The sequence below is a fragment of the Pelodiscus sinensis genome, chromosome 32, assembly GCF_049634645.1.
Source record: "Pelodiscus sinensis isolate JC-2024 chromosome 32, ASM4963464v1, whole genome shotgun sequence".
NCBI classification, from domain to species: Eukaryota; Metazoa; Chordata; order Testudines; family Trionychidae; genus Pelodiscus; species Pelodiscus sinensis.
Window position 1 is genome coordinate 13,077,254 of NC_134742.1, and position 23,799 is coordinate 13,101,052.

The 23,799-nt window shown below is 54.5% G+C and overlaps 1 protein-coding gene across 2 annotated transcripts in view; it reads right to left on the reverse strand.

The window, feature by feature from the left end:
• Nucleotides 1-2,652: 2,652 nt before the first annotated feature.
• LOC102456961 (C-type lectin domain family 2 member B-like) overlaps nucleotides 2,653-23,799 on the reverse strand; it is a 54,716-nt gene continuing 33,569 nt past the window's right edge. The window contains exons 4-9 of one of the 2 annotated variants that reach the window (XM_075913821.1): nucleotides 17,770-17,835; nucleotides 17,585-17,641; nucleotides 16,122-16,214; nucleotides 11,810-11,994; nucleotides 10,188-10,297; nucleotides 2,653-8,736 (exon numbers count right to left, since the gene is read on the reverse strand). In XM_075913821.1, the coding sequence (XP_075769936.1) occupies nucleotides 8,574-8,736; nucleotides 10,188-10,297; nucleotides 11,810-11,994; nucleotides 16,122-16,214; nucleotides 17,585-17,641; nucleotides 17,770-17,797 (636 nt within the window). In that variant the 5' untranslated portion in view covers nucleotides 17,798-17,835 and the 3' untranslated portion in view covers nucleotides 2,653-8,573. The remainder of the gene's footprint in view (nucleotides 8,737-10,187; nucleotides 10,298-11,809; nucleotides 11,995-16,121; nucleotides 16,215-17,584; nucleotides 17,642-17,769; nucleotides 17,836-23,799) is intronic. The other variant, XM_075913822.1, reaches the window with a different exon arrangement.

Genomic DNA, 23,799 nt, shown 5'->3' on the forward strand with positions numbered 1-23,799 from the left:
CTGGCTGTCGGCTTCTCACACTCCTAGGATCGTCCGGCTGGCAGAGACCTCAGCAGGCATCAAGTCCAGCCCCCTGCCCAAAGCAGGACCAACCCCGACTCAATCATCCCAGTGGGGCTTCGTCAAGCCATGTCCTGACCACCTCTATGGATGGAGATTCCACCCCTCCCTAGGGAACCCATCTCAGTGCTTCCCCCACCCTCCTAGTGAAATAGTTTTTCCTAATCTCCCACCTAGACCTCCCCGGCTGCAACTTGAGCCCATTGCTCCTTGTTCTGTCCCCACCAAGAACAGCCTCTCCCCATCCTCTTTGGAACCCCCTTCAGGGAGTTGCAGGCTGCTCTCAAATCCCCCCTCGCTCTTCTCTTCCGCAGACTGAACAAACCCAAATCCCTCAGCCTCTCCTCGTAGGTCATGTGCTGCAGCCCCTCATCACTTTTGTTACCCCCTGACCTCTCTCCAATGCAGCCACCTCCTTTTTATAGTGGGCAGCCCAGAACTGGCCACAATACTCCCAACACGGCCTCACTCCCTGTCTTTCTATCTCCCTTCACCCCCCCCCCCCCCCCCCCCCCAGGGAAGCTTTTAAAAGGTCTGGGGCAGGCTGGGAGTGGAGTCAGCTGGCTCTCATTGAGCCAGAGTGGCTCAGTCTTCCCCTCATCCCTAATCTGCCGGAGCTAGCTCCTTCTCAGCTGCTCCTAATTGACCCCATCCTCCTTAACAAGGGAGTTGGCTCTTTTTCTTCCCCTCCGAGGGCTGCCTTTCTCCCACTCTAATGCCGCCCACAGGTCTGACCTTGCCACAATCTTTTAAGCTATGTCGACACTGGCGGCTTCTTGTGCAAGAACATCTTGCACAAGGGTTCTTGTGCAAGAAGCCTTGCACAAGAACACGTCCGCACTGCCACGTGCGCGCTGTGCTTTTGCGCAAGAGCACCCATGGCCGTGTGAATGCTCTCTTGTGCAAGAAAGCTCCGATGGCCATTTTAGCCATAGGGCTTTCTTGCTCAAGAAACCCCTACCGAGCGTCCACACTGCCCTCTTGTGCAAGAGCTCCGGTGCAAGAGGGCTTACACCTATTACAAAACAGCATCGCTCTTGTGCAAGAAGCCCTCTCTTACCACGCTGTACTGTAAGTCTTCTTGCACAAGAGCCGGCGGGCAGTGTGGACGCTCTGCGGATTCTTGCCGTACTTGTGCAAGAAGCCACGAGTGTAGACGTAGCCTTAGAGTCTGTCTCTGAGTCCGTTTGTTCAAGAACTTCTCCCAAACCATTTTACGAGTTAGGGCCCCCCAATATGATATGCAGTGTCCTCTCACCAGGATTCTCTGTAAGATGAGCACTTGGACGGCCACCTAGGAGACATTCAAATGCTGCCCAGCAGATTAGCAGAGCATCCACAGCTGCCCACAGCATGTTTTTCTACTGGTGGTGCACATGCCTTGGTGCACATAATAAAATTGATTCCACACATGGGTGGGAAAAAGAGGAGGGAACACCACCTCTTACCCTAACTTACAGCAAGGTCAGGGACAGGGTGTGCCAGGAAAAGGGGAAGTGCCTGGAATGGGAATGTTTTCCCCCACGTGGAAAGGGCAGAGAACAGGGACGTGATACTCACTGGGGGCAGCCGCACAGGCAGCAGACTGGCCGGCTGAGGTCAGGGCTCCATAGGGCCGGTCATAGAGTGGGTGAGTGTTCCCTCTGCCCCAAACAGGGCTGGATGGGGGATCCCGTCTGCTCCCCTCGCTCACTGGACATGCCCCTTGGACACTCCCTCCCCTCCCTAAGCTGGACATATGGGGGTCTGTTGGCAGCCTCACCCCCCTGTACCAACTGCAGGCTGGGGGTGGGGGGACACTGGAGACCAGCTGCCAGCAGAAGATGCTGAAGGCCTTACCCCACTCCCCGCAGAGCTGCAGGGGCAGGGAGACACTGCAGGCCTCACCCCCCCTCCTTGGATCAGCTGGGGAGGGGTCGCTGGAGGCCTCTTCTCCCTCCCCAGAGCAGCTGCTGGGCTGGGAGGAGGGGTTGTTGGTGGGTGTGCCCCACCAGCCAGCTGCAGGCTGGGGTGGGGGGGCTGCTGGGCCAGTTGAAGATGGGGGGGGGTGGAGTGTTGTTGGAAGCCTCCACCATACCCTGGCCCAACTACAGGGGTAGAGGGAGCATCTAGAGGGCCCCTGAGTAGCTGGAAGCTGGGGGGGGAGAGGTGGGCACCGGAGACCCCGCCCCCTCCCCAGATCAGCTGTTGGGGGGTGTCAGCTGGAGCCCAGGCTGGCACATGGTGCCTTGCCCCACCACCCCGGATAAGCTGGAGGCTGGGAGGTCATTCCAGGCCCCTCCCCAGCGTCACCCACCAGGGAGGGCCCGGAGGATTTGCCATTGGAGCAGCATCACCCTCGCCTCCATGGGTGACCTGAGTCATGCCCCCCCCCCAGCCCCCTTCTGAGCCCAGAACTCCCCTCCCCGAGCCCCCACCAAAATCTCTGCCCTCAGGCCCCCATCCCCTGCCCTCACTCCATCCCCTTCCACCCCTTGCCTTGAACCCTCCAACACGCCCACCCCTTATTCCTGCACCCCCAACCCCTGCCACGCACGCAGCTCCCTGCCCGGATCCCCCCAGCCCCGGCCCTGCACAATCATTCAAATAAAGCACCGACGTTTCTTTTTTATTGAACAAATTCCACACGAAACTTTATGACAGCTACGAACCTGAGCAGCATCCGCGAGGTCGGCCAGTACGTGATATAAATAGGCCCGGAATTCAGACAGGAGACAGTCGCGGAGCGTACATGTTACTACAGACTGCGTGCTACAGATCAGTGCCAGTGGGGGAGCCGGATTAGTCTATAACTTCAAAAACGAGCCGTCCTATGGCTCCAGCTACATATTTTGGTTAGTCTCTAAGGGTGTGTCTAGACTGCAGGCTTCTTTCGAAAGAGCCTCTTTCGAAAGCATCTTTCGAAAGAGCCTCTTTCGAAAGAGACCGTCTAGACTGCACGGAGAAATTTCGAAAAAGCGGCTTGCTTTTTCGAAAGAACGCATCCAGTGAGTCTGGATGCTCTCTTTTGAAGAAGCCCTATTTACATTGAAGAATGCCTTCTTTCGAAAGAGGAACTTTCGAAAGAAGGCGTTCTTCCTCGTGAAATGAGGTTTACCGCCATCGAAAGAAAAGCCGCGTTCTTTCGAATTAATTTCGAAAGAACGCGGCTTGAGTCTGGACGCAGGGGAAGTTTTTTCGAAAAAAGGCTACTTTTTTCGAAAAAACCTCTGAGTCTGGACACAGCCTAAGATGCCACAGGAGCACTTCTGGTTTTTACAGCTAAGAGCCGGCGCCTAGAAGCTGGGGTCAGTTTCTCTTCACTCCTGCAATAGCGCTGGGGTCATTTAAGTCCCCGATACGGAGGCAGGGTTCAATTGCCGGTTATAAATGGAGGCAGACGGAGGGTAACGGACACCGCTCCCTCCTGTTACTCTTCTCTGGGCGGTTTCCCGCATTTGGTTCAGACCCCTAAGAGGAGCCAGCCTGAGAGCAAAAGAAACCCCCTTTGTCTGACAGGAAACCTTGGCTTCCCCTTGCCGGTGACTCCTGGAAGCTAAATGCTTGGGGGACCGTCCAGAAGAGATTCAAACACTGCCCTGCTGATTAGCCAAGTGCTTGCAGCCTCCTGCGGCTGGCAGCGTGGTGCCCATCTGTGCCTACCTCAGTGCACATAACAAAATTTATTCTGCACACAGACAGTACTCGGGGTTATACGCACGAAGAGCAGACAAGACAAACAGCATCAGGCAGAGCACATGGTAAGAGAAAGGTATTTTAGTGTCTGGTGTTATCCACACAAATTTCTCTCTCCCTTCCACACTGTAGGGACACACACCTTTACCCAGTTCCTAGGGCTCACGGTGCAACCCTGTGAATTTACACACCCACCCGTACCCAATTCCTAGGGCTCAAGTTGTAACAACCTGCAGGTTGGCAGGATCTTTAGCCACTTGAAAGAGCCGCACACGGTAATATCCTTCTCCTCTATTTATTGACAAATCCCAAACAAGCAGAACACACATGCTAAGCGCACAACGTCATGCTCACCAGTCCTGATACAGGCAGGCAATACCAGTCTCTGGTCTTAGGCTGCGTTTCGGAGGTGAGTTCTTCTTTCCAGGTCTTCTCCCTCTTCCTGGTCCTCTTCCAGCCTTTTCTTCCTTCTGTTCCTCCTGATGATCTTCTCTTCTCCTTCTTGGACCCCAGTTTATATAATGAAACCTGAGTCTTGCTTAGCTAGACCGTACCCAATTATTTTAGTATCATTTTACTAACTAATCATAACAAAATGACCTAACTAATCACACCCCACCACCTTCATTGATTTACACCTAGCAACATTAATTATCCAGCAGACGGAAAGAGTTACAAACCAGACAGAGATCACACAGACAAACAATAGGAAAGTGTCGTGACAAGGCTCATAGGATAAGGATTCCACATTCTCAATGGATAAGCAGTTTCTTGACAGACAGAACGGCGTGACGCACAAACTTCTTTGCTCATCTCAAGATCTGTTTCTTTATCTGGGGACAGTGGGGGAGCGATCTGGGCAACGTCCCTCCTCACAGCCTGGTGTGACACAGTTGTGATGGAACTGTGAGGATGTGACTCCAGGCCTTACAGCTACTGGCTGCTGCTCCTCAGTCTGGCTGCAGAAGGTGGCTTTGGTTCAGGCCTAGCACCAGCCTTCCAATTTGGCTACAGAAAAGCCAGACTGTTACACTGGTACAATGAGTCTGGAGTCGTGTGTCAGACTTTAGAAGACTATTTTGAAATTCATTCTCTAGGGGGCGGTCCCGTACTGGGAATTCTGGTGTGAGAGCATCCAAAGAGGCTGCTTCAGTGACGTGAATGGGACCTAGCTCTCATAGGTATTTAGATGCCCAGCTGCCACTGATGAAGAGTTGGCCCTGCTCTGAATGGGACAGACGGGGTAGAGGGTTCTGCCCCACAGGGAGGTGGCTTAGGGGCTGCAGCTCTGCGGGGTGCACATACTGAGTTCAGACTCTGTGCAGGAGCAGGGCTGAAGCCCTCAGCGGCACCCCAACTCTTGAACTGTTGAATATCGCCATATGTGACTTGGAGGGTCAGTAAGTTTGGCCACCTCTGGATACGGTGAGCCCGACACTGAAATGGGGCCTTTCCCGACATATGCCCTGGCCAAGCACAAGTTATTAGGGTCATTACAGGGGCAAGCGGGTGAAATTATCTGGCCTGTGTGAGGCAGGAGGCCAGACTAGATGCTGTAATGGTCTCTTCTGGCCTTACACTGTGTACCTCTATTGAAAACTAGGCGACTAATTTTGGTTCCTAGCATAGGCCATGTTTACACTACCGCAATCAATCTTCCAGTGTTTGATTTATCGGGTCTAGTTAAGACTCGCTAAATCAAACTCAGAGAGCACCCGCTTCAGCAGCCAGTATTCCTGCTTGTGCGAGGAGTTTGGGAAGCTGATGGGAGTGTTTGCTTCTGTCGGCTTCCCACTGTGGGGCTGACAGGGAAATGAGAAACAAGGTCCATCGACTCCAGCTACGTGATTAACATACGTGCTTCAATCTTCCGAGTGTAGGCAGAGACGAAAAGCCATTATGGATCAGTAGATACAAAGCCCAGGAGAAGGGACTGACTACTTCCCGGGAGCAACTCCGAACCAAACCATCTTAGCTCCAGGAACGAATAAAAATGAGGAGTAATTTTTTCCTCAGGCAGGGTTTCCATAAAAAAAGGAAAGCAAGCAAACAAACAAACTAATAAATAAATTCAGGACAACAACAAAAATCCAGGAAAAACACCCTTAAAATGCTGCTCCTCAAATCGTGAGCAGATTTACTTAAAACCAGATCCACAACAATAAAAAAAAAAAGTCGTCTTGTAGCACTGCAGAGAAACCCACTTCTTCAGAGGAGTTAAGTTCATCAAAACTGCCACCTGGCTCAGGCCAATGGTCCATCTGGTAACCTCTCTTCTGGTGGTAGCCAGTGGAAGGTACTTTACAGAGGCTATGGCCAGAACACGACAATTATCGAGCGATCTATCCCATCGGTCCATGACATGAGGTTTCCAAGGTAGACTGGCCTCTTCACGCCTTGACCGCGGTTCAGGGACTCGTTGGCCTCTTCCCAAGTGTAAGGCTCCATATCCTACACTCAGGGCCTCTCTCCTCCTGTGGTCGCTGCTGCTCACGAGCACAGAGCTGTTCACAAGTCTGGTGCGTTGGTTCGAACAGGAGGTTCTGACGACGGCAAAGAGGCGGGGCTATCGGGGGCAACTCGTGGATGTTTTTCTGGAAATCCCAACAAAATCAACCAAACGTTTGGTTGCGGATGGAACCCGAATCAACGAATGTGGTCGTGTCATCATCCATCGATCCCTCCCTGCTTTCATTCTGGTCTCACACCCGTGCCTCATCCTTCGCCTTGTGGGTTCTGAGCCCAGGGGACATGTCCACATTCCCTGTGTGGGCTGGGCCCGGCTGGGTTACACAGGTAGCCTGACAACTAGACGTGCTTTTAACACCACCCCTATACTTGTGTTCAGGGGTAGGTTTTACCTCCTCCGGCGTTCCTAATCTGGCGGACGCCCAGGAGGTCAGTTTAGAGTTTCCATGACAGTCTTGGGGTGAATCGTTTTTAGTCTAGATCCTCCCCCCAGGCCTGTTCGCCAAGGGTGACCCTACCAGGAGCAGCAAACTCCAGACGCCATAGCCCTGGGGTTCACCGGAACACGCAAGCCCCTCCACCACGGCAAGGTAACGATCCTCGGAGGCAGACCCTGTTTTCCAGACACCTGGCTGGAGAGAGAGGGAGAGCTGTGAGCCGGTCACTGCTCTGGTGATGGGAAGGAAGCATGTGAGCGACTGGCGGAATGATACAGCGGCCGGCGGAGTGATATGACAGCAGCAGTGAGGCAACCACTATATTGCTATGTGGGGGTGAAGCCGGAGCTGAATTTCAAGCAAAGCTCTCGGTGCATAGGTCAATCTACGTCCCCATCTTCACTTAGGCTATGTTTACACTGCCCCCAAAATATGCAAATAGGGTGAAAAGCGTGGAATATCACCATGCCTCATTTGCATAATTAATGAGGCTCCGTTTTTGCGCAAACCCCCCCTCTTGTGCAAGAGCCGTTCTTCTGCATTTTTTTCCCGTGCTTCACCTCATTTGCATATTTTTGGTGCAGAATGAGGGCAGTGTAGACATAGCCCTGGGCTCGGGAACGTTTTGGGTTATGAACGAAAGGACAAAACGGCGTGGAAAAGCAGCAGAAATGAGGTTTCTCCACAGGGTGCTGGGTTACTCTCTGAGAGGAACATAGCTCCGAGAAAAGCTCCTACACCTCCGGATCCAGAAAAGCTAGCTGAGTGGGTTCTGGCACCTCAGAAAAGTGCCGAATGTGTGGGCTTCCTTTGGAAATCCACTGGGGCTATGACCACACTGTAGCTTTTTTTGTGGGGAAAAAGCGACACAAATGGAGCGCCACAATTTGTGGAGCTTTTTCCAATTGCTTTTCCGGAAGAGGCTTTTCCACCATTTGGCCCTGTCTAGACGCAGCCAAGTGGCAGAAAAGTCTCCTCTTTCAGAGGAGCCCGTATTCCTCATAGCACAAAGTAGACAAGCGTGTGTTTGCTTTTCTGCAAAAAACAGCGGAAGAGCAGAGGAGTGCGCTGGATGTGGCTGGGTTTTTCCAGCATACCTCTGGTATCCCGGAAAACTCCCGCAGTGTGGACACAGCCTGGGTACCTGCCACTGAGAGGAGGCCTCATGGACAACCCAGAACATGTGGGATGGATGGTATCTCCTGGCTGACCTGGGAATGCTTGGGAGTCCAGCATTGTGGGGAAAAGGGAGACCTGGTCCCAGAAATGCCCAAGGGAGGACAGAGGGGAAGGGAACAGCTGCCCCGTAGCCCAGCAATTTAAAAAGGTCTGGTGTGCCCGTCCAACACTACCGCAGCAGCAGCAGAAGCTGTGGCAAGTGATGCTGAAGTGCTGACTAGGGGAGGCTTGCCCCCAACCCTATTCCTTCTGCTTGAGGCCTGCCCCTTCTGAGGGCCTGGATCCCCCTCCCCACACATACGCCTTGCCTAAGGTCTGCTGTAGTATGTTGGCAGCCTGGCCTAGTCCTCCTTACTCTGCATGCTGTGTCCATCACTCTCACCAGGAAATGACAGAGGAAAAAAAAAAGGAAGATTGTAGTGCTGTCACTAGGTTCCAGAGTTAACACACCAGTTCCATAAATGGGGCTCTTTTCTGTGTCTTTCTTTCAGGCTGTGTTTTCTTCAGCAAGGTATCTTCATAACTAAGCAGGCTAAAACCACACCGGTTTTTTTAAAACAAAAGCTGGGTTTTTTTAAATAAAAAGGGTCACTCCCATGTAGTACCAGCCATGGAGACTTCCTTGAAAGTTAATGATGTTAGCCTCGTAAAAGATGTACTTTTAGCTGAGATCTACGGTCGGAGAGGTAGGGGGGTCCACCAGAGATGACCTATTGAAAACTGGGCACGCCCCGAAAAGGCTGCATTGGCCCTTCAAGTGATTTTCGACATTGTATCCCCTCTGGCGGCGCTCGGCTTCCTTCGAGAGCACTCGTCCGGCTGGCTGCAGATGAAATGTCTGTCCGAGTAGCACCTGGCGCTGCTCACCCCAAAATCATCCAGGTAGGCGCACTGCCCTTCCCCTCTGATCTCAAACCTGCAATGAGATGCAGCGAGGGGTTACCAGCTGTCCTTCCTGCCCTCGTACAGACGTGGCCTAGCCCCACACGACCCAGGGGAGCTGGATTCACAGCCAGGCTTTGCTGCCAACCAGCCATGAAACCCGGCACTGGCCACGTCTGGCTGTAAAGGTCAGCGTGGGCACCGAGTGCTCCAAAATCAGGCTTGCAGAGAGCAGGAAGCAGAGGCTGCCAAGTTTCTTGCAGGTCTTTCCAGTGTGTGAGGGGACAGAGGACTGCAAGGGAGGCGGTAGGCCACCGCTGTTCCCTGAAAGCAGCACGCTGGGGAAGCCAACCAGGAGAGGTGCGAATGCTTCCCAGCTGGGTTTGTGTTTCTACTGGTGGTGCACATCCGCACCAGGCTGGGTGCATGCAATTCCGAAAGGGGCGGGGACTCGGGCAGTAGGGCGGGGCCTCCGGTGGAAGGGGCGGGGCTTCAGGTGGAAGGGGAGGGGCTGAAGCAGCTGGCCCAGGGCTCTCCAGTGGTCCGTGCAGAGCTCTGTCTCTGCCTCCCCTTATGCTATTAAGGAGCTGCTTCCCCTCCTAACTGCCCCGTCTTCCACCCCTTCCCGCAGCCTGGGGGCGGGGAAAGTGCCATTGTGCACGAACGATAGGGGTGCGCTTGGGAATGATTTCGGGTTGAACCCATGTGCGTGAGGGTGGGTGATGAAGGGAATTTCCACTCTGAGGGAAATCCCTGTGTTTCGACAGGTTTTCCTCCTATTGAACAAAGAGTCAAACTAAAATTTCCCACCGGACAGGAATCCTCTCCAAAAAACGATTTAGAACCACCCCAAATTAAGCATTTTTCTTCGTGACGGTGGGGCTGAGGCATCATGGGAATTGTAGTTTTCCTTCCTCCAGCCCGGTGGTCTCCTACAGGCCCTGATTCCCAGCTGGACTATATCTCCCAGGATGCACGGCGGTGCCTCCCTACGGCGGAAGCATCACAGAACACGGAGGTGGGAGATATTGAACGGTCAAAGACCAGGGCCCAATGGAGCCAGAAGGACGTGGAACACAGTTCCCATGATGTGCTGTGGAGGCCCCGCCGGGGAAACCCAAATGAAAATGTTTCCATCTGGGTAGAGTGAAAAATACCCATTGGGAGTCCATTTCTGCAATGGAAAACCCCACCCCGGTGACCTTTTCCTGTGGGAAATTTTTGGCACAACCAGGGTAAACTTCGAGTTGGAATTTTTCCAACCAGTCCCCCTGGGTCAGTGACATTAACCCCGCGGGGCTCTCGTCCTCCTCTGCCAAAGAGCTTCACAAATCTCTGGCAGGTGCCACCGCCCCAGGACTAGCCCCGGAGCTCCGGCAGCAAAGGCTCCGGCCTTTAAAATTGAACTTTCAGTCCGTTCCCCACCCAACCCAGGGCTCTGTTGTGGCCTAACAATGAAAACATCAATAAGGACGAAGGACGCACAGGTTGTTGAATATGGTACCGTTGGTCCATTTCCACGGCTGGCCCTGGTCTTGTTCCCTCTGGAGGCCGATCCAGCAAAAAGGGTTCCCTTTATAGCGCCGCATGAAAGCCTGTGGAGGTGGGGGGTGAAGCACAAATTATATCCTTACCGGTATCACAGCAAGCAAGGTCGGGGGCTGGTTGTGCCAGGACAACTGGCAGCCCCGGGAAACGGGCTGTTTTCCGTAACATGCAAAGGGAGGGGCTGCTGCTAGGAGGGATGCGATATGAGAGCGGCCACTAGGGGGCAGCAATCCACAGGGGAGAGCTCTCCTGCAGTGGCCACTAGGGGGCAGCAACCCACAGGGGAGAGCTCTCCTGCAGTGGCCACTAGGGGGCAGCAATCCACAGGGGGGAGCTCTCCTGCAGTGGCCACTAGGGGGCAGCAATCCACAGGGGAGAGCTCTCCTGCAGTAGCCACTAGGGGGCAGCAACCCACAGGGGAGAGCTCTCCTGCAGTGACCACTAGGGGGCAGCAATCCACAGGGGAGAGCTCTCCTGCAGTGGCCACTAGGGGGCAGCAACCCACAGGGGAGAGCTCTCCTGCAGTGGCCACTAGGGGGCAGCCCACCCCCAAGGGAGTGTCCTGCCTGCCAGTATGCTGAGGAAGCAGCCCCCCTGCCCCAACCTCCCCCCCCCCCCCCGGTCCCCCTCCACAGTCCTTAGGTGCAGCACCAGAGGAGGGGAAGGCCTCTGACAACTGGGGAGGCTGGTGGGCAATAAGATGCCTCTGGCAGCCGGGGATGGGGTGGGGGGAAAGAAAGCCCCACAGGATAGAACCCCCCACCCTGAACCCCCCTTCCCCACTTAATTCTCACTCTCGCACCCCCACACACACACACCCACAACCTATTGCCCTGCCCTCCCCCACATCCCCCTGCCCTCCCCCACCCCCACCTGTATTTGAAAGTTCAGGAAATAGTTGAAGGCAAGTTTCCATAAGCTCTTTCCCACCCTTGTTAACCCTTCCCCCCTTTTTATAGGGGGCAATGATGGGGTGGGGGAAGGCAACAAGAAAAAGGGGGGGGCCCAACATTTTGAAAAATGAGATTTTAGGGTTAAACCCTCCCCCCCCTCCAATTTTAGGTTAAAATGAAAATCTTGGGAGAAATTAGGAATTGTCCGGTTCTGCCCCTGAATTTCCATTTTACAAACAGCGCCTTGTATTTAGTGGGGTAGGGGTTAGGGTCAGGGCCAACCCATTAAACAGCGAGAGCGGAAATGGCTGTGGGAAAAATGTGAAGAGCTGCACCAGAAATTTTTGTTGAGCCAAAAAAAAAAAGAGACGGCTTTTTGGCCACATCAGGCTCCCGTCGGCTGCCGTCTAGACCATTTTGAATCACCACACTGGACGGCTCCCCTGCCCCACTGAGCACAGGGAGCTGGGGGTCATTTCTAGGGGCACAGGGGCAGCATCGAAAGCCATGGGGAAGGCTTCATGAGCCTCACTTTAAGGGGGGAAGAGCCACCAGTCTAGGGTTAGAATTTAGGGTTTTGGGGCAGGGGCTGCTGTAGGCCTGCAGGGGGCGCTAACTCGGGCATGTCCTTATCTGTGGCTACGGAGGTGCCCGTCTCTTGCTTACCAGCTCCGGCAGGGAATCCACGGTGGCCAGGGAGGCGTTGTGGGAAGCGCAGTGGCTCTGGCTAGCGCTCCAGTTCCCCTCCGTCTCCGAGAAGTAGAAGCATTTTCCTTGGAATCCAACCCAGCCGTCCGGGCATGTGGCAGTGACAGGGGGCGGGAACGATGGGCAGGGAGGACTTTGCCTGGCTGAAAATAAGCAAGTAGCAGAACGGTGAGAGAGGGACCCAGCCCCGGGGTCTGTCTGCGTGGGAATCCCTGCTCAGGAGGGCACAAAGACCCCACGTCCACAGCCTGCGTTGTTTTGCATCGATTCCAAGGGCAGAATGGGGCCTCCGGCATAACACGGTCCTGCACTAATCCCTGGAGCAGAGCTTTTGCAACGTCCGATCGTGATTTCAGAACAGCCAGGGATGGAGAATCCACTGCGTCTAACATTCCCTCTCCTCTTTCCCAGCCATGCGTGGGTTTCTCCCATCCCTGGGCGGAATACATTTGTAATATGCACCTCGGTGCACATCACAAAAATCATTCCGCGCCTGGATGAAAAAGACGAGCAGGAACATTGCGACACAGCTGCTAAAATGGAGGCCAAAGGGCAAGAGTCTAAGAAGGGGGATTCTGGAAACGGTTTTCTCAGGATCCTGAGGGTGTGTCTAGACTACAAGGTTTTGGTTGTTTTTTTTTTTTTTTAAAGTAGACTTTTTTTGAAAAAACTTCACCTGCATCTAGACGACAGCCACATTCTTTCGAAAGTAAATCGGAAGAACGCAGCAGTTTCGTCGCCCGCGGTAAACCTCATTCTACGAGGAATAAAGTCATCTTTCGAAAAAAGGCGCTACTGAATGAAAACAGGGCTGGGTCGAAAGAGAGCGCTGAGACTCTCTTTCCAAAAAGCGAGCCGCTTTTTTGAAAAATCTCGTCGTCTAGACACTGTCTTTCCAAAGAGGCTTGTAGTCTAGACGTACCCTGAGAAAGGATTTTGTTTTTCTTCCAGAGTCAGGGAGAGAAGGCAAATGTTTTCGCAAACCGAAAAGCCTGAAACGGCGTCAGGAAATTAGGAGGCGTGTGATTCCCCCAGTGCGCAGACACATTAACTGGGGGCAGAGATGCCGGCACTCACTCCGTCGCCAATCGGGCAGGTGTGGATGTCGGCATATGGAAGGGATTCAGGGCGCTGCCCCAGCTGAAACTTAGAGCAGTGTTGGGGTTCCTCTAATTTACCCAGGGCAACTGTATTGCAGCGTGCTTTGGCCACAACCCCAATCCACACAGAGGCCAGGGACACCATTTTATCCCCTGGCTAATAGCCTTTTATGGGCCTAACCTCCAGGAAATTATCTAGCTCCGTGGTCCCCAACACGGTGCCCGCGGGTGCCATGGCGCCCGCGGGGGCATTTGCTTGCGCCCGCCAGGTGCTCGGGGCTGGCCTGGCCCCGGGCACATGGCGCGGCGCTTGTGGGGAGCGTCGGCCCCGGGCGCGCGGCGCTTGTGGGGGGGAGAGGGTGAAGTGCTGGCCCCAGCCCCGGGCGCACGGCGCTTGCGGGGGGGAGGGGGTAGCGGCGGCCCCGGGCGCGCGGCTATGGGGGGGCCCCGGCCCTGGGCGCGTGGCTATGGGGGGGCCCCCGGGCGTGTAGCTATGGGGGGGCCCCGGCCCTGGGCGCGTGGCTATGGGGGGGTCCCCGGGCATGTGGCTATGGGGGTGCCCCGGCCCCGGGGCTATGGGGGGGCCCCCGGGCGCGTGGCTATGGGGGGCCCCGGCCCTGGGCGTGTAGCTATGGGGGGGCCCTGGCCCTGGGCGCGTGGCTATGGGGGGGCCCCCGGGCGTGTGGCTATGGGGGGGCCCCGGCCCCGGGCGCGTGGCTACGGGGGGGCCCCCCGGCCCCGGGCATGTGGCTATGGGGGGGGCGCCCCCGGGCGCGCAAGTGTCCCCACCCCCTGGCGCCCAGCGGGCAAACGGCCACGCCCCCTGGCGCCCGACAACCTCAAACGGTTGGGGACCACTGATCTAGCTACTCGTTAAACTCTGTTATAGTCCTAGCTATAAACCTGCTGCCAAGGCCACAGGGGGGCGCTCACACCTATGGCCACGGAAGCTGAGGTTGGCCTTTGGCTGCCCCAGGGAGGAGGGCGAGGCAGGGGGACCCCCCACCCCACCCCATGGCCTCCCTGCATGGCTGCACAGACCCAGCGTCTAGCAGGGCTGCTGCTTACAAGGGGGCAGGGAGGGGAAAGGCTCTTGGGAGTCACCCCTGCTACTCCCAGCCCCCGGAGGAGCCGGCCTGGCCCAGGGGAGGTGGCAAACAGAGTCTCCCCGCTTCTCCTTTAAGCGTTTCCGCCTCTCCTCAGAGCTTTCCCGTCCATGGGGCGGTTCGGGGGCGGCCGCTCTGGACCCCACACTTTGGGGGGCTCCAAGGCAGCCGTCTCTGCCCTTCTCTGGCTGGGAGGGTGGCGGGGAAGGAGGGGGGCCTGGTGCGGGGTGCAGCGACTGGGAGAGGGTGGCGGCACGGAGCAAGCTGCCAGGAGAGGGGGTGACCCCACCGCTGCCCCGTGGTAGGCCTGCTCCCCCCATGTGCATTGCTCGGGGGTGGAGCAAGGTTCAGCTCTGGGGAGGGGTGGGGCGGGGGCAGGGTAGAGTGGAGGGCAGGTGGGGCAGAGGGAGGGGCTGCCCTGGTCTCCGCACCGGGGGGCACTTGGGGGGGGTTGCCCCAAGCCTTGCGCCTCCCTTAGGCCAGGCCTTCCGAGCCTCCTTCCCATCTGGGGGCTCGGGATGGAGGGAAGGACTGGGTCCCCCCCTCCCAGGACTCACCACAGCCTCCCCGCCGCACATCCCCAGAGCATCCGCCCGGCGGGAGGTGCCAGAAGGGATGTGGTTTTACACTATCACTCTCCCTGGCCACCAGTCGGCAACTGCCACACCTTGGGGCAGGATGCCAACGGGGCAGTGGTTAGAAAAACACCCAGCGGCGGGGGGGTTGGGCCGTGTTTCATGACCCCCCAACCTTTCCGTGCAAGGGAGGGCGTGCGAAACGTGCAAGTGTGGCAGGACAGGGGGGCCAGCGTGCAAGGGAAGATGCCCGTGTGGTGGAACGCGTGCCAGGGGACGCGCCTGCGTGACCACGGCAACAGACACCCATCTGTGGGCTACATTGGAGTGGCACGGCTGGGTTTCCGCTCCTAGGAGGAACCCAATCCAAAACACGGGAGTCCCCGCACATGCTCAGTGGCCCCCGGACCTTGGCCAGCCTGGAAAATCCCTTCCTCTGTGTGTTTGGTTTTTCTAACCAGTACCCCACAGCGGGCCAGGAGGAAGCAGGAGAACCGGAGGGTGTCTGGGAGGATGGATCGGGGTGGGTGTTACAGCTGCCTCGTGGCTGCTCTCGCTTACCCCCGGGAACCAGACAGCCCCAGGACACGGGGATCTCAGAGGTGACTTAATGCCCGTCCCTGCCTGCCAAGTGAACCCCCAAACCCTGCTACGTCTCGCTGTTGTATTGTGGCCAGCGTCCGGCAGCGTAAGTAGCCACGAATTACGGCTGGTTAACAAGCCAGCGTGCTCCCAGCTTGCAGAAAGACCCCAAGACGGGTTTAGTGAGGGACGGTGGAGAGTTTGTGGCTGTTCCGGCAGCGAACGGAGACCCTGTTTCTCGCTGTGCTAGTGCCTGTCTGGCCGATGGCAGTATGTCGGAAGGAGGGGGGGGGGGTGAGAGGGAGCAGAAGGGACTTCCCATTCGGTCACCGCCCTTGCTGGACAGCAAGGAGTAGGGTTCTTCATCTCCCATAGACCTCAGCAGCAGATCACAAGGCAGGTGAGTAACATGATTGCTGTTTTTATTACATGGGGAAACTGAGGCACGGGAAACTGAGGCACGGCGCAAGGTAGTGACCAGCTCATGGTCACGCAGCGAGGCCAGTGCTGGGAAGAGAACAGAGGTCTCCCTGCCTGCCAGGCCAGTGCTCTATCCATTAGGTAACGCTCTCTCCGTGAGGATGCTGCTCTCATAGTTGGTGGGGCGGGGGGTTGGGCAGAGCAGGGAGCAGCCTCAAGTTTTATTTCTCAGGAGCAGCGAGCAACAGGCGCCGGGTGGGCTGTGGCTGCTGGGAGTGTATGGCCCTGCCTCACCATATGACTGGGAAAAGCGTCTGGAAAAAACTCCCCTCCCCGCCCCTGAAAAGAGGAATGTGCTTGGACGGAGGAGGCAGACCAGGCTCAGGCAGGGTGAGAGGAGGCCGTGGGAAACACGAGGGGGGCACCCATGATCATGGGACTAGGACGACCCCGCAGTGACGTGTCGGTGACCGGGCCCTTCACTCACCTGCCAGGGCAATTATGGTGATGCTCAAAATTATGATGACAATGCTAACGAGAATGAGGATCCACTTCTTTTTAAGGTGCTCCAGGATGACACCTTGCAAAATAAAATACAGCCATGAAAGGCGAGCAGCAAGTGGTTCAACAGCAAATGCGTCTGGCGCATGAAGGTTGCCATGGTTTGCTAAGTTCTTCCTGTCACAGCAGATAAATCTAGCTCTTTGATGATGAAAGGCCTGGAACAGCAGTTAGAGGAGAAGAGACTAAAAAGACGAGGGCTGTTCCACTTAGAAAAGTAATAACTAAGGGGGAGGGGGAAAACAGAGGACTACAAAGTCATGTGGGGTGTGGAACAGGTGAATAGAAAAGTGTTACTCGCCCATTTCACACAACAAAACCCCGGGGTCACCTGATAAAATGAATAGGCAGAAGATTTCAAGAAAACAAAAGGAAGTATTTCTTCATGCAGCGTACAGTCAACCTGTGGAACTCCTTGCCACAGGATGTTGTGAAATCCAAGCGTAGAACAGGGTTTGAAATGAGCTAGATAAATCCATAGAGGTTAGGTCCATTGATGGCTATTAGGATGGACAGGGATGGTGTCCCTAGCCTGTTTGCAAGAAGCTGGGAATGGATGACAGAGGATGGATCAATTGATGATTCCCTGTTTTGTTCACTCTCTCTGGGACACAGGGGGTCTGACACAATTGCTAAGCCTCTGGAGGGGGACACAGGGTCTGTCTCTCGCTGTGTCTGTGCAGCGCCCGGCACAATGGGGCCCTGATCCCAGCTGGGGCAGGGACTGTCTCTCGCTGTGTCTGTGCAGCGCCCGGCACAACGGGGCCCTGATCTCAGCTGGGGCAGGGTCTGTCTCTCGCTGTGTCTGTGCAGCGCCCGGCACAACGGGGCCCTGATCTCAGCTGGGGCAGGGACTGTCTCTCGCTGTGTCTGTGCAGCGCCCGGCACAACGGGGCCCTGATCTCAGCTGGGCAGGGACTGTCTCTCGCTGTGTCTGTGCAGCGCCCGGCACAACGGGGCCCTGATCCCAGCTGGGGCAGGGTCTGTCTCTCGCTGTGTCTGTGCAGCGCCCGGCACAACGGGGCCCTGATCCCAGCTGGGGCAGGGACTGTCTCTCGCTGTGTCTGTGCAGCGCCCGGCACAACGGGGCCCTGATCTCAGCTGGGGCAGGGACTGTCTCTCGCTGTGTCTGTGCAGCGCCCGGCACGACGGGGCCCTGATCTCAGCTGGGGCAGGGCCTGTCTCTCGCTGTGTCTGTGCAGCGCCCGGCACAACGGGGCCCTGATCTCAGCTGGGGCAGGGCCTGTCTCTCGCTGTGTCTGTGCAGCGCCCGGCACAACGGGGCCCTGGTCCCAGCTGGGGCAGGGCCTGTCTCTCGCTGTGTCTGTGCAGCACACAATGGGGATCAGCTTCTGTCTCTAGGGGCTACCATATTATACAATTATTTACCTACATCTCTTCTCTCTTCTCTCTGATCACGCAGCATTGACTCCCCCGCCTCTCCTCCTGCCAGAAAATCATAGACACACATTCATGGTCAGGCCGTATGATCAAGCATCTCCCCTTCCCTCTGCCAATTACATGCAGGCTCTTGTTTCCTTAAGATTAAAGTTATTGTTATTTATTGCTCTCACTTGCTGCTTCAGCATCCTGTTGGGCCATCAGTTGAACACACTGCACCCAGACGGCTGTGTCTCCACCTACCAGGAAGAAAGAGAACGTCACTCGAGCCGGGTGATTTTAATCATGCGCTTCTCCATCAGAGCATATCGTGTCCGGTGCAATGGACAAAGCCCGGTCCAATCCCTCCTTGGCTGTGTCTACACTGGCATGATTTTCCGAACATGCTTTTAATGGAAAAGTTTTCCGTTAAAAGCATTTTCAGAAAAGCACGTCTAGATTGGCAGGATGCTTTTCCGCAAAAGCACTTTTTACAGAAAAGCCTCCATGGCCAATCTAGACGTGGTTTTCCGCAAAAAATCCCCGATCGCCATTTTCGCCATCGGGGCTTTTTTGCAGAAAACAGTACTGTGCTGTCTACACTGGCCCTCTTGCGTAAATGATTTGCGCAAGAAGGCTTTTGCCTGAACGGGAGCAGAACAGTATTTCCGCAAGAACACTGACGATCTTACATGAAATCGTCGGTGTTCTTGCGGAAATTCAAGCAGCCAGTGTAGACAGCTGGCAAGTTTTTCCGCAAAAGCAGATGATTTTGCGGAAAAACTTGCCAGTCTAGACACAGCCCTTGTGTCCATCTGGAGATTTTCTGGGCATTTGTCACGGTGAGAGACAGACGGTGGTGGCTTCTCCTGGCTTTAATAACCTCAAATACTCCAGTATTGGCCTCACCGATGCCATATACAGAGGTTAAATCACCCGCCTTTTGTTCACGGCTTCCAATGATGATGCATTCATGTTTCCCGTTTGCCGTTTTTCCCACGGCATCGCTCTGGGAGCTCGTGTTGTGCACTCTGTGCTCCCAGGCTGAGATAATAACCTGTCTTTTCCCCTAGCAGTGAGGGGGGGGCATAAAGCATTGCAAAAGGAGAATCTTGTACCCCCTCGAGTAGCCTGTCATCTCAGCAGATAACAGCCTACTACTGCTGCCAGCTAAAGTTCTATACCACTGTACGAAAGGTTCCCCCCTTCAAACGCTGCTCATTGCCCATTGCGAACATTAACAAACAGGTCAGGGGGTTCGGGGAGATTTTCAGGGATGCTGAAAATCAGACTTCTGACCAGTGTTCATTGTAAGGAGAGTGCTTGGGCGGCTGCCCAGGAGAGATTCAAACACCACCTAGCTGGTTCGCAGAATGCCCAGAGCCGGCCACATGTGTTTCTACTGGTGGTGCACACACCTTGGTGCACATAACAAAATTTATTCTGCACACAGCTGGACAAAAATTAGAGGGAACGCTGCTTCTGTCCCCAGTTTGAAGGCACAACTGAGTCCGTTATCATGCAGTTGGCCCTCCTGTATAGCACAGACCACAGACCCTTCCCCACGCCCCCAGCATGCCCTGCATCTAGCACTATAACGGGTTTCACAGTTAGCATGTTTCAGAGAGATCGCTTATCTCGGTTAGTGACTTTGCTAGATACATGGGAACTGCCTCACAGAGCTGTCCCCATGATTGATTAGCTTCTTCAAATAGAAACCGTGTTTGCTGCTCGACTTTCTCCAGCCTCCGCTTTCTTCTCTTGGTTCAGCTTTTTGCTGCTCTTGAAAAAGGGACTTCCCTGGGGCCGCAAAGGGCGGGCAGTTCGGGGCAAGTGAACCCCAGGTGCTAGGCTCAGTGTCCCATAGGCCTTGCCGGAGAAAAGGCCTGTGGTCCCCAGAGCAGCGTTACCAAGGCGACAGCAGCTGCCAGGCTCCGTCAGGTGACAGGAGCAAGGAGAGCTGTCCCAGAACAGCTGAGCCCATGGGAGCTGCCCCGGTCCCTTTCCCCATTCAGACAAAGCCCTGCCGAAGGTGGTTGATTGTGAGTTAGACACCAGATTGAATGGGGAGCAGGTTCAAAACAAACACAAGGACACTTTTCCTCACGCAGCACGCAGTCAACCTGTGGAACTCCTTGCCGGAGGACATGGTGAAGACCAGAACTTTAACAGGGTTCAAAAAAGAACTAGCTACATTCATGGAGGTTAGGTCTATCCATATTTATTAGCCAGGATGGCTAAAAATGGTGTACCTAGCCTCCGTGTATCAGAGGCTGGGAATCATAGAATTACAGAATCCTAGGGCTGGAGAAGACCTCAGGAATCATCGACACCAGGCCTCTGCCCAAAACAGGACCACCCCTAAATGGGAATAGGCAGCACGGGAGGGATCACTTGATTCGCTGTTCGGTCCATTCCCTCTGGGGCACCTGGTATTGGCCACGGTTGGCAGACAGGACAGTGGGCTAGAGGGACCTTTGGTCTGGCCCAGTCTGGCTGCTCTTACGTTCAGAACGGGGAAGGCTAAACTTCCCTTGTGCGGAATAATTTTTCATGTGCACCAAAGCATGTGCCAACGTGCACCACCTGTAGAAACCCCATCCTTGCTGTGGACGCTCTGCTGATCAGCTGCACTGCTTGGTACCTCTCGATGTGCCCCAGTGCAGGCTGGGGTAGCAGCCCTGGCTGTGCTCCCACCCCCCAACCCCCACAGTCCCTAGCCTAGAGACCTGTTGGGGTGCAGCTGGGGTCAGGCGCAAGCAAAGTGGCTGCAAATTAGGGTAGCCCTGGGGTGGCTCTCGCTTGCACTAGGATCCCCCAAACAGACCTGAATAAGGGGGGGGGCAGCATTGCACCCCCGCTGCCTGGTGTGCAGCTCTCTGACACCAGTGCCCCCTTGGCCACTTCTGCAGTGTGTTTATCAGATTATTGGAGGGTGATGCCAAATGCCTTCAAAAAAACCCAGCTAGATCAAGTCTCCTGTTTCTCCATTAGGCCTGTAACCCGGTTAAGGAAGGAAAGTAGGTTCGTTTGGTCTGATTTTAATCCTGACTATTACTTATGACCTTGGGTTTCCATGATCTTTCTGACTATTATGTATGACCCTGTTCTAGAGGTTTGCAAATGGATTGCTCAATCGTCTGTTCCCGCATCTTCCCAGGGATCCAATTAGGCTGAGTGATCTATAATTCCCTGGACCCTCTTCTGTTCCCTTTTTCAAGGTAGCTGCTACCTTGACCTTTCTCCCTTCCTCTGCCATTTCCCATAAGTTCTTAAAATAACCACTAACGATTCCAAGATTGATTTTCTCTGCATCCTCCCTGCATGTTCCAGGCTGAGTTAACACTTTTCCATCCATGTGCAGACCCGATCCCCCCCATCCATGTGTGGAATACATTTTGTTGTGTGCACTGATTCAGAGGTGAATTCAAAAGAAACACAAATGGCACCAACACTAGCATTGTTTCGGCAGCAGGCTAAAGCCACCTTTTTTACCCATGCTTTTATTAATGTTTGAGTCTGTATGTGTGTGTTTCTCTTCTCTAGGGGTGTGTCTAGACTACAGGGTTTTGTCGACAAAAGTGGACTTTTGTCGACAAAACTTTACCCGCGTCCACACTACCGCTGAGTTCTGTCGACATAACGTCGACAGAACTCAGCAGTTTTGTCGACGCTGGTAAACCTCATTTTACGAGGCATAACGCCTTCTGTCGACAGAGTTTCTGTCGACAGAAGGTGTTATTGCATGTAAACTGCATGTAAACTGTCCTTTGCGTCTACACTACCATGTCAACAAAGCAGCTTGCTTTGTCGACAGAACTCAATGTAGTCTAGACGCTCTTTGTCGACAGAAGTTTTGTCGACAGTATCTGTCGACAAAACTTCTGTCGACAGAAGCCTGTAGTCTAGACGTACCCTAGATGTTTTTAGCAGGTTTTATGTCCCTCTGGGGGTCTCATATTTTAAATTTGTAAATATTGCATTTAAACCTTTTTTCTAAGCCACCTTGAATATTTTAAATAGAGGGGCAGGGTAAAAATATCTAAATAAAATATAAAAATAAAAATGTAGCAGTGGGAGGTGCTAATCAGCTAGAATCTCTCCTGAGCAGTCGCACGAGCACCCGGCTTACAGGGAACACGGGTTAACCCAGGTGTGTCTACACTGCAATATTATACCCACGGTAGTGACTCTCGGAGCCTGGATTTCCAGACTTGGGCCTGTCGCTGGTTGGGCTCAGAGACCCGCTTTCTTCCTGGAATGGAGAGCATTATATAGGACTGCAGATTTACTCTCTTCTTATCTGTGGTTTCCTCTCTCGCCTCTGCTGAGAGGTGTGACTTGTGGGTAGCAGGGTGTGTTCTGTTTTGGCAGGTTTCTGTTGTTAGCACACAACACTGCCTTGTGTACTAAATATCAGTGTTAGCTACCGGCAATATCAGGTGCAGCAGCTTTTCTTCTGCTCTATTGGACGTGTCCTCACCTTTGCCCCTGACTTGGCTCCGGTGCCCACTTACAAACTTCTAGTCTGAGTTAAACGGGGCTTTATCCGTGAGCAAGCTGCCCCGACGAGCGCTGCTGAGGCCAGCGTTAATACTAGCAGGCAGGTCTAGAGAGAGCAAGTCATAGGGTGCAAACAACGTCCCCTCTAATTTTTCCATCTGGATGCAGAATGAATTTTGTTCTGTGCACCAGAGCATGGGCAGATGTGCACCACCCGTAGAAACACGTGCTGCCGGCTGCGAGTGCTCAGCTAACCCGGTGGGCAGCCTTTGACTCTCTCCTGGGGGGCTGCCCCAGCGTGCAGTTTGCTGGAACTGCTGGGTCCAAATGCTTTGCTTTGGCTCCCGGGTTCTGCCTGTCACATACTGCGGGTTGACGGCTGTTGTGTCCCATGGTTCGTTAGGCTCAGCCGCATGTAGCACCTCGAGCGGAGGGTGGCAACACCCCTCCAGGCCTGGGTGGATGGTTGAGACATGACCAACTGGGATGCTTACGTTGTGAGTTCATTGCACGCACCAGGAGCACCTCGGATTTCCCCGTATGCCCCTCCTTGCCACCACAGACTGCCTGATGCCACCTTCCCTTCCCTAACCTGGCAGGAACTGCCTGAAACCACCCAGAAACTTCCCCCTGGCTGGGTTCCCCCTCGCCCTGGTTCCTGTAATGCAGGCAAAAAGCAGAAGGCTAGAGTCCAAGGCAGGGTGATATATATTGCGGTTACCTTGTAGAACAAGGTGCAGCTGTCACCCCACAGAACTTTTCCTGTTCCCTCTTTCTCAGCAGGTTTTATCCTGCCTCTATTGCGGCTCCTACCTCTCACAGTTCATTTTGGAAGGTCGTGAGTCCGGCCCCTTCATTACCACGTCTTTTGTACCCCATGAGGGGCGGGGTCAGAAGTGAGCTTGGTGTTTGTGTCTGTGGCTTTTCACGTTTTTTATACCCCCTCACCATCCTCCTTGCCTCTCCCCTCCCCTCAATATTCTCTCTAATCTTTTTCATCTCTGTGAGGATGTTTTCTACCCAGTTACGTTACTGGATTTTGAGGGGAGCAGCCAGATTACTGCTGCACCCGGGGGGGGGGGGAGGCCCCAAAAGTTTGTACAAAGGGGGCCATGTGAGGTATCAAATGAAAGCTTATCTTATGCTGATTCTAGATAGGCTATTCATGTAACTGTATAATGTCTGTGTGTAACGTTATAAGCATGTACTTTGTGTGGATACTGAAAGTTCTCTGTATGTGGTTGAGCATGGATAAGGCAGCTCTGCCTACATACCTGTGAATGAGCAAGGCTGCTTCAAACAATAGGTCTCTTAAGTACCGGAGACCCACCCAAGAGAGAACCTGGATGCTTGGCCTGTAACCATGTGACTCCCTCTAGCTTGGAAGAAGCCAGGGAGGAGTATAAATAAGCCATGTGGCTGACTCCATGTTGGTCTTCAGATCTGATACTGATCCCCAGATGCAGCCTTGCAGGGAATTACAAGGCGGGAAGAACTGTGGACCCATCCTGACACAGGATGTACACCAAGGACTTTTAAGCCAGCAGCTATAACATCTCTGCTGCAAGCCTGCATCGAGAACTGGGAGATTCGATGCATGTAATGTAGGATACTTCAACAACCTTACTCTCTTGCTTTTCTTTCTTGTAAGAATAAACCTTTAGATGTTAGATTCTAAAGGATCAGCTCAGTGTGATCTTGTGGGTAAGATCCAGAGGGTA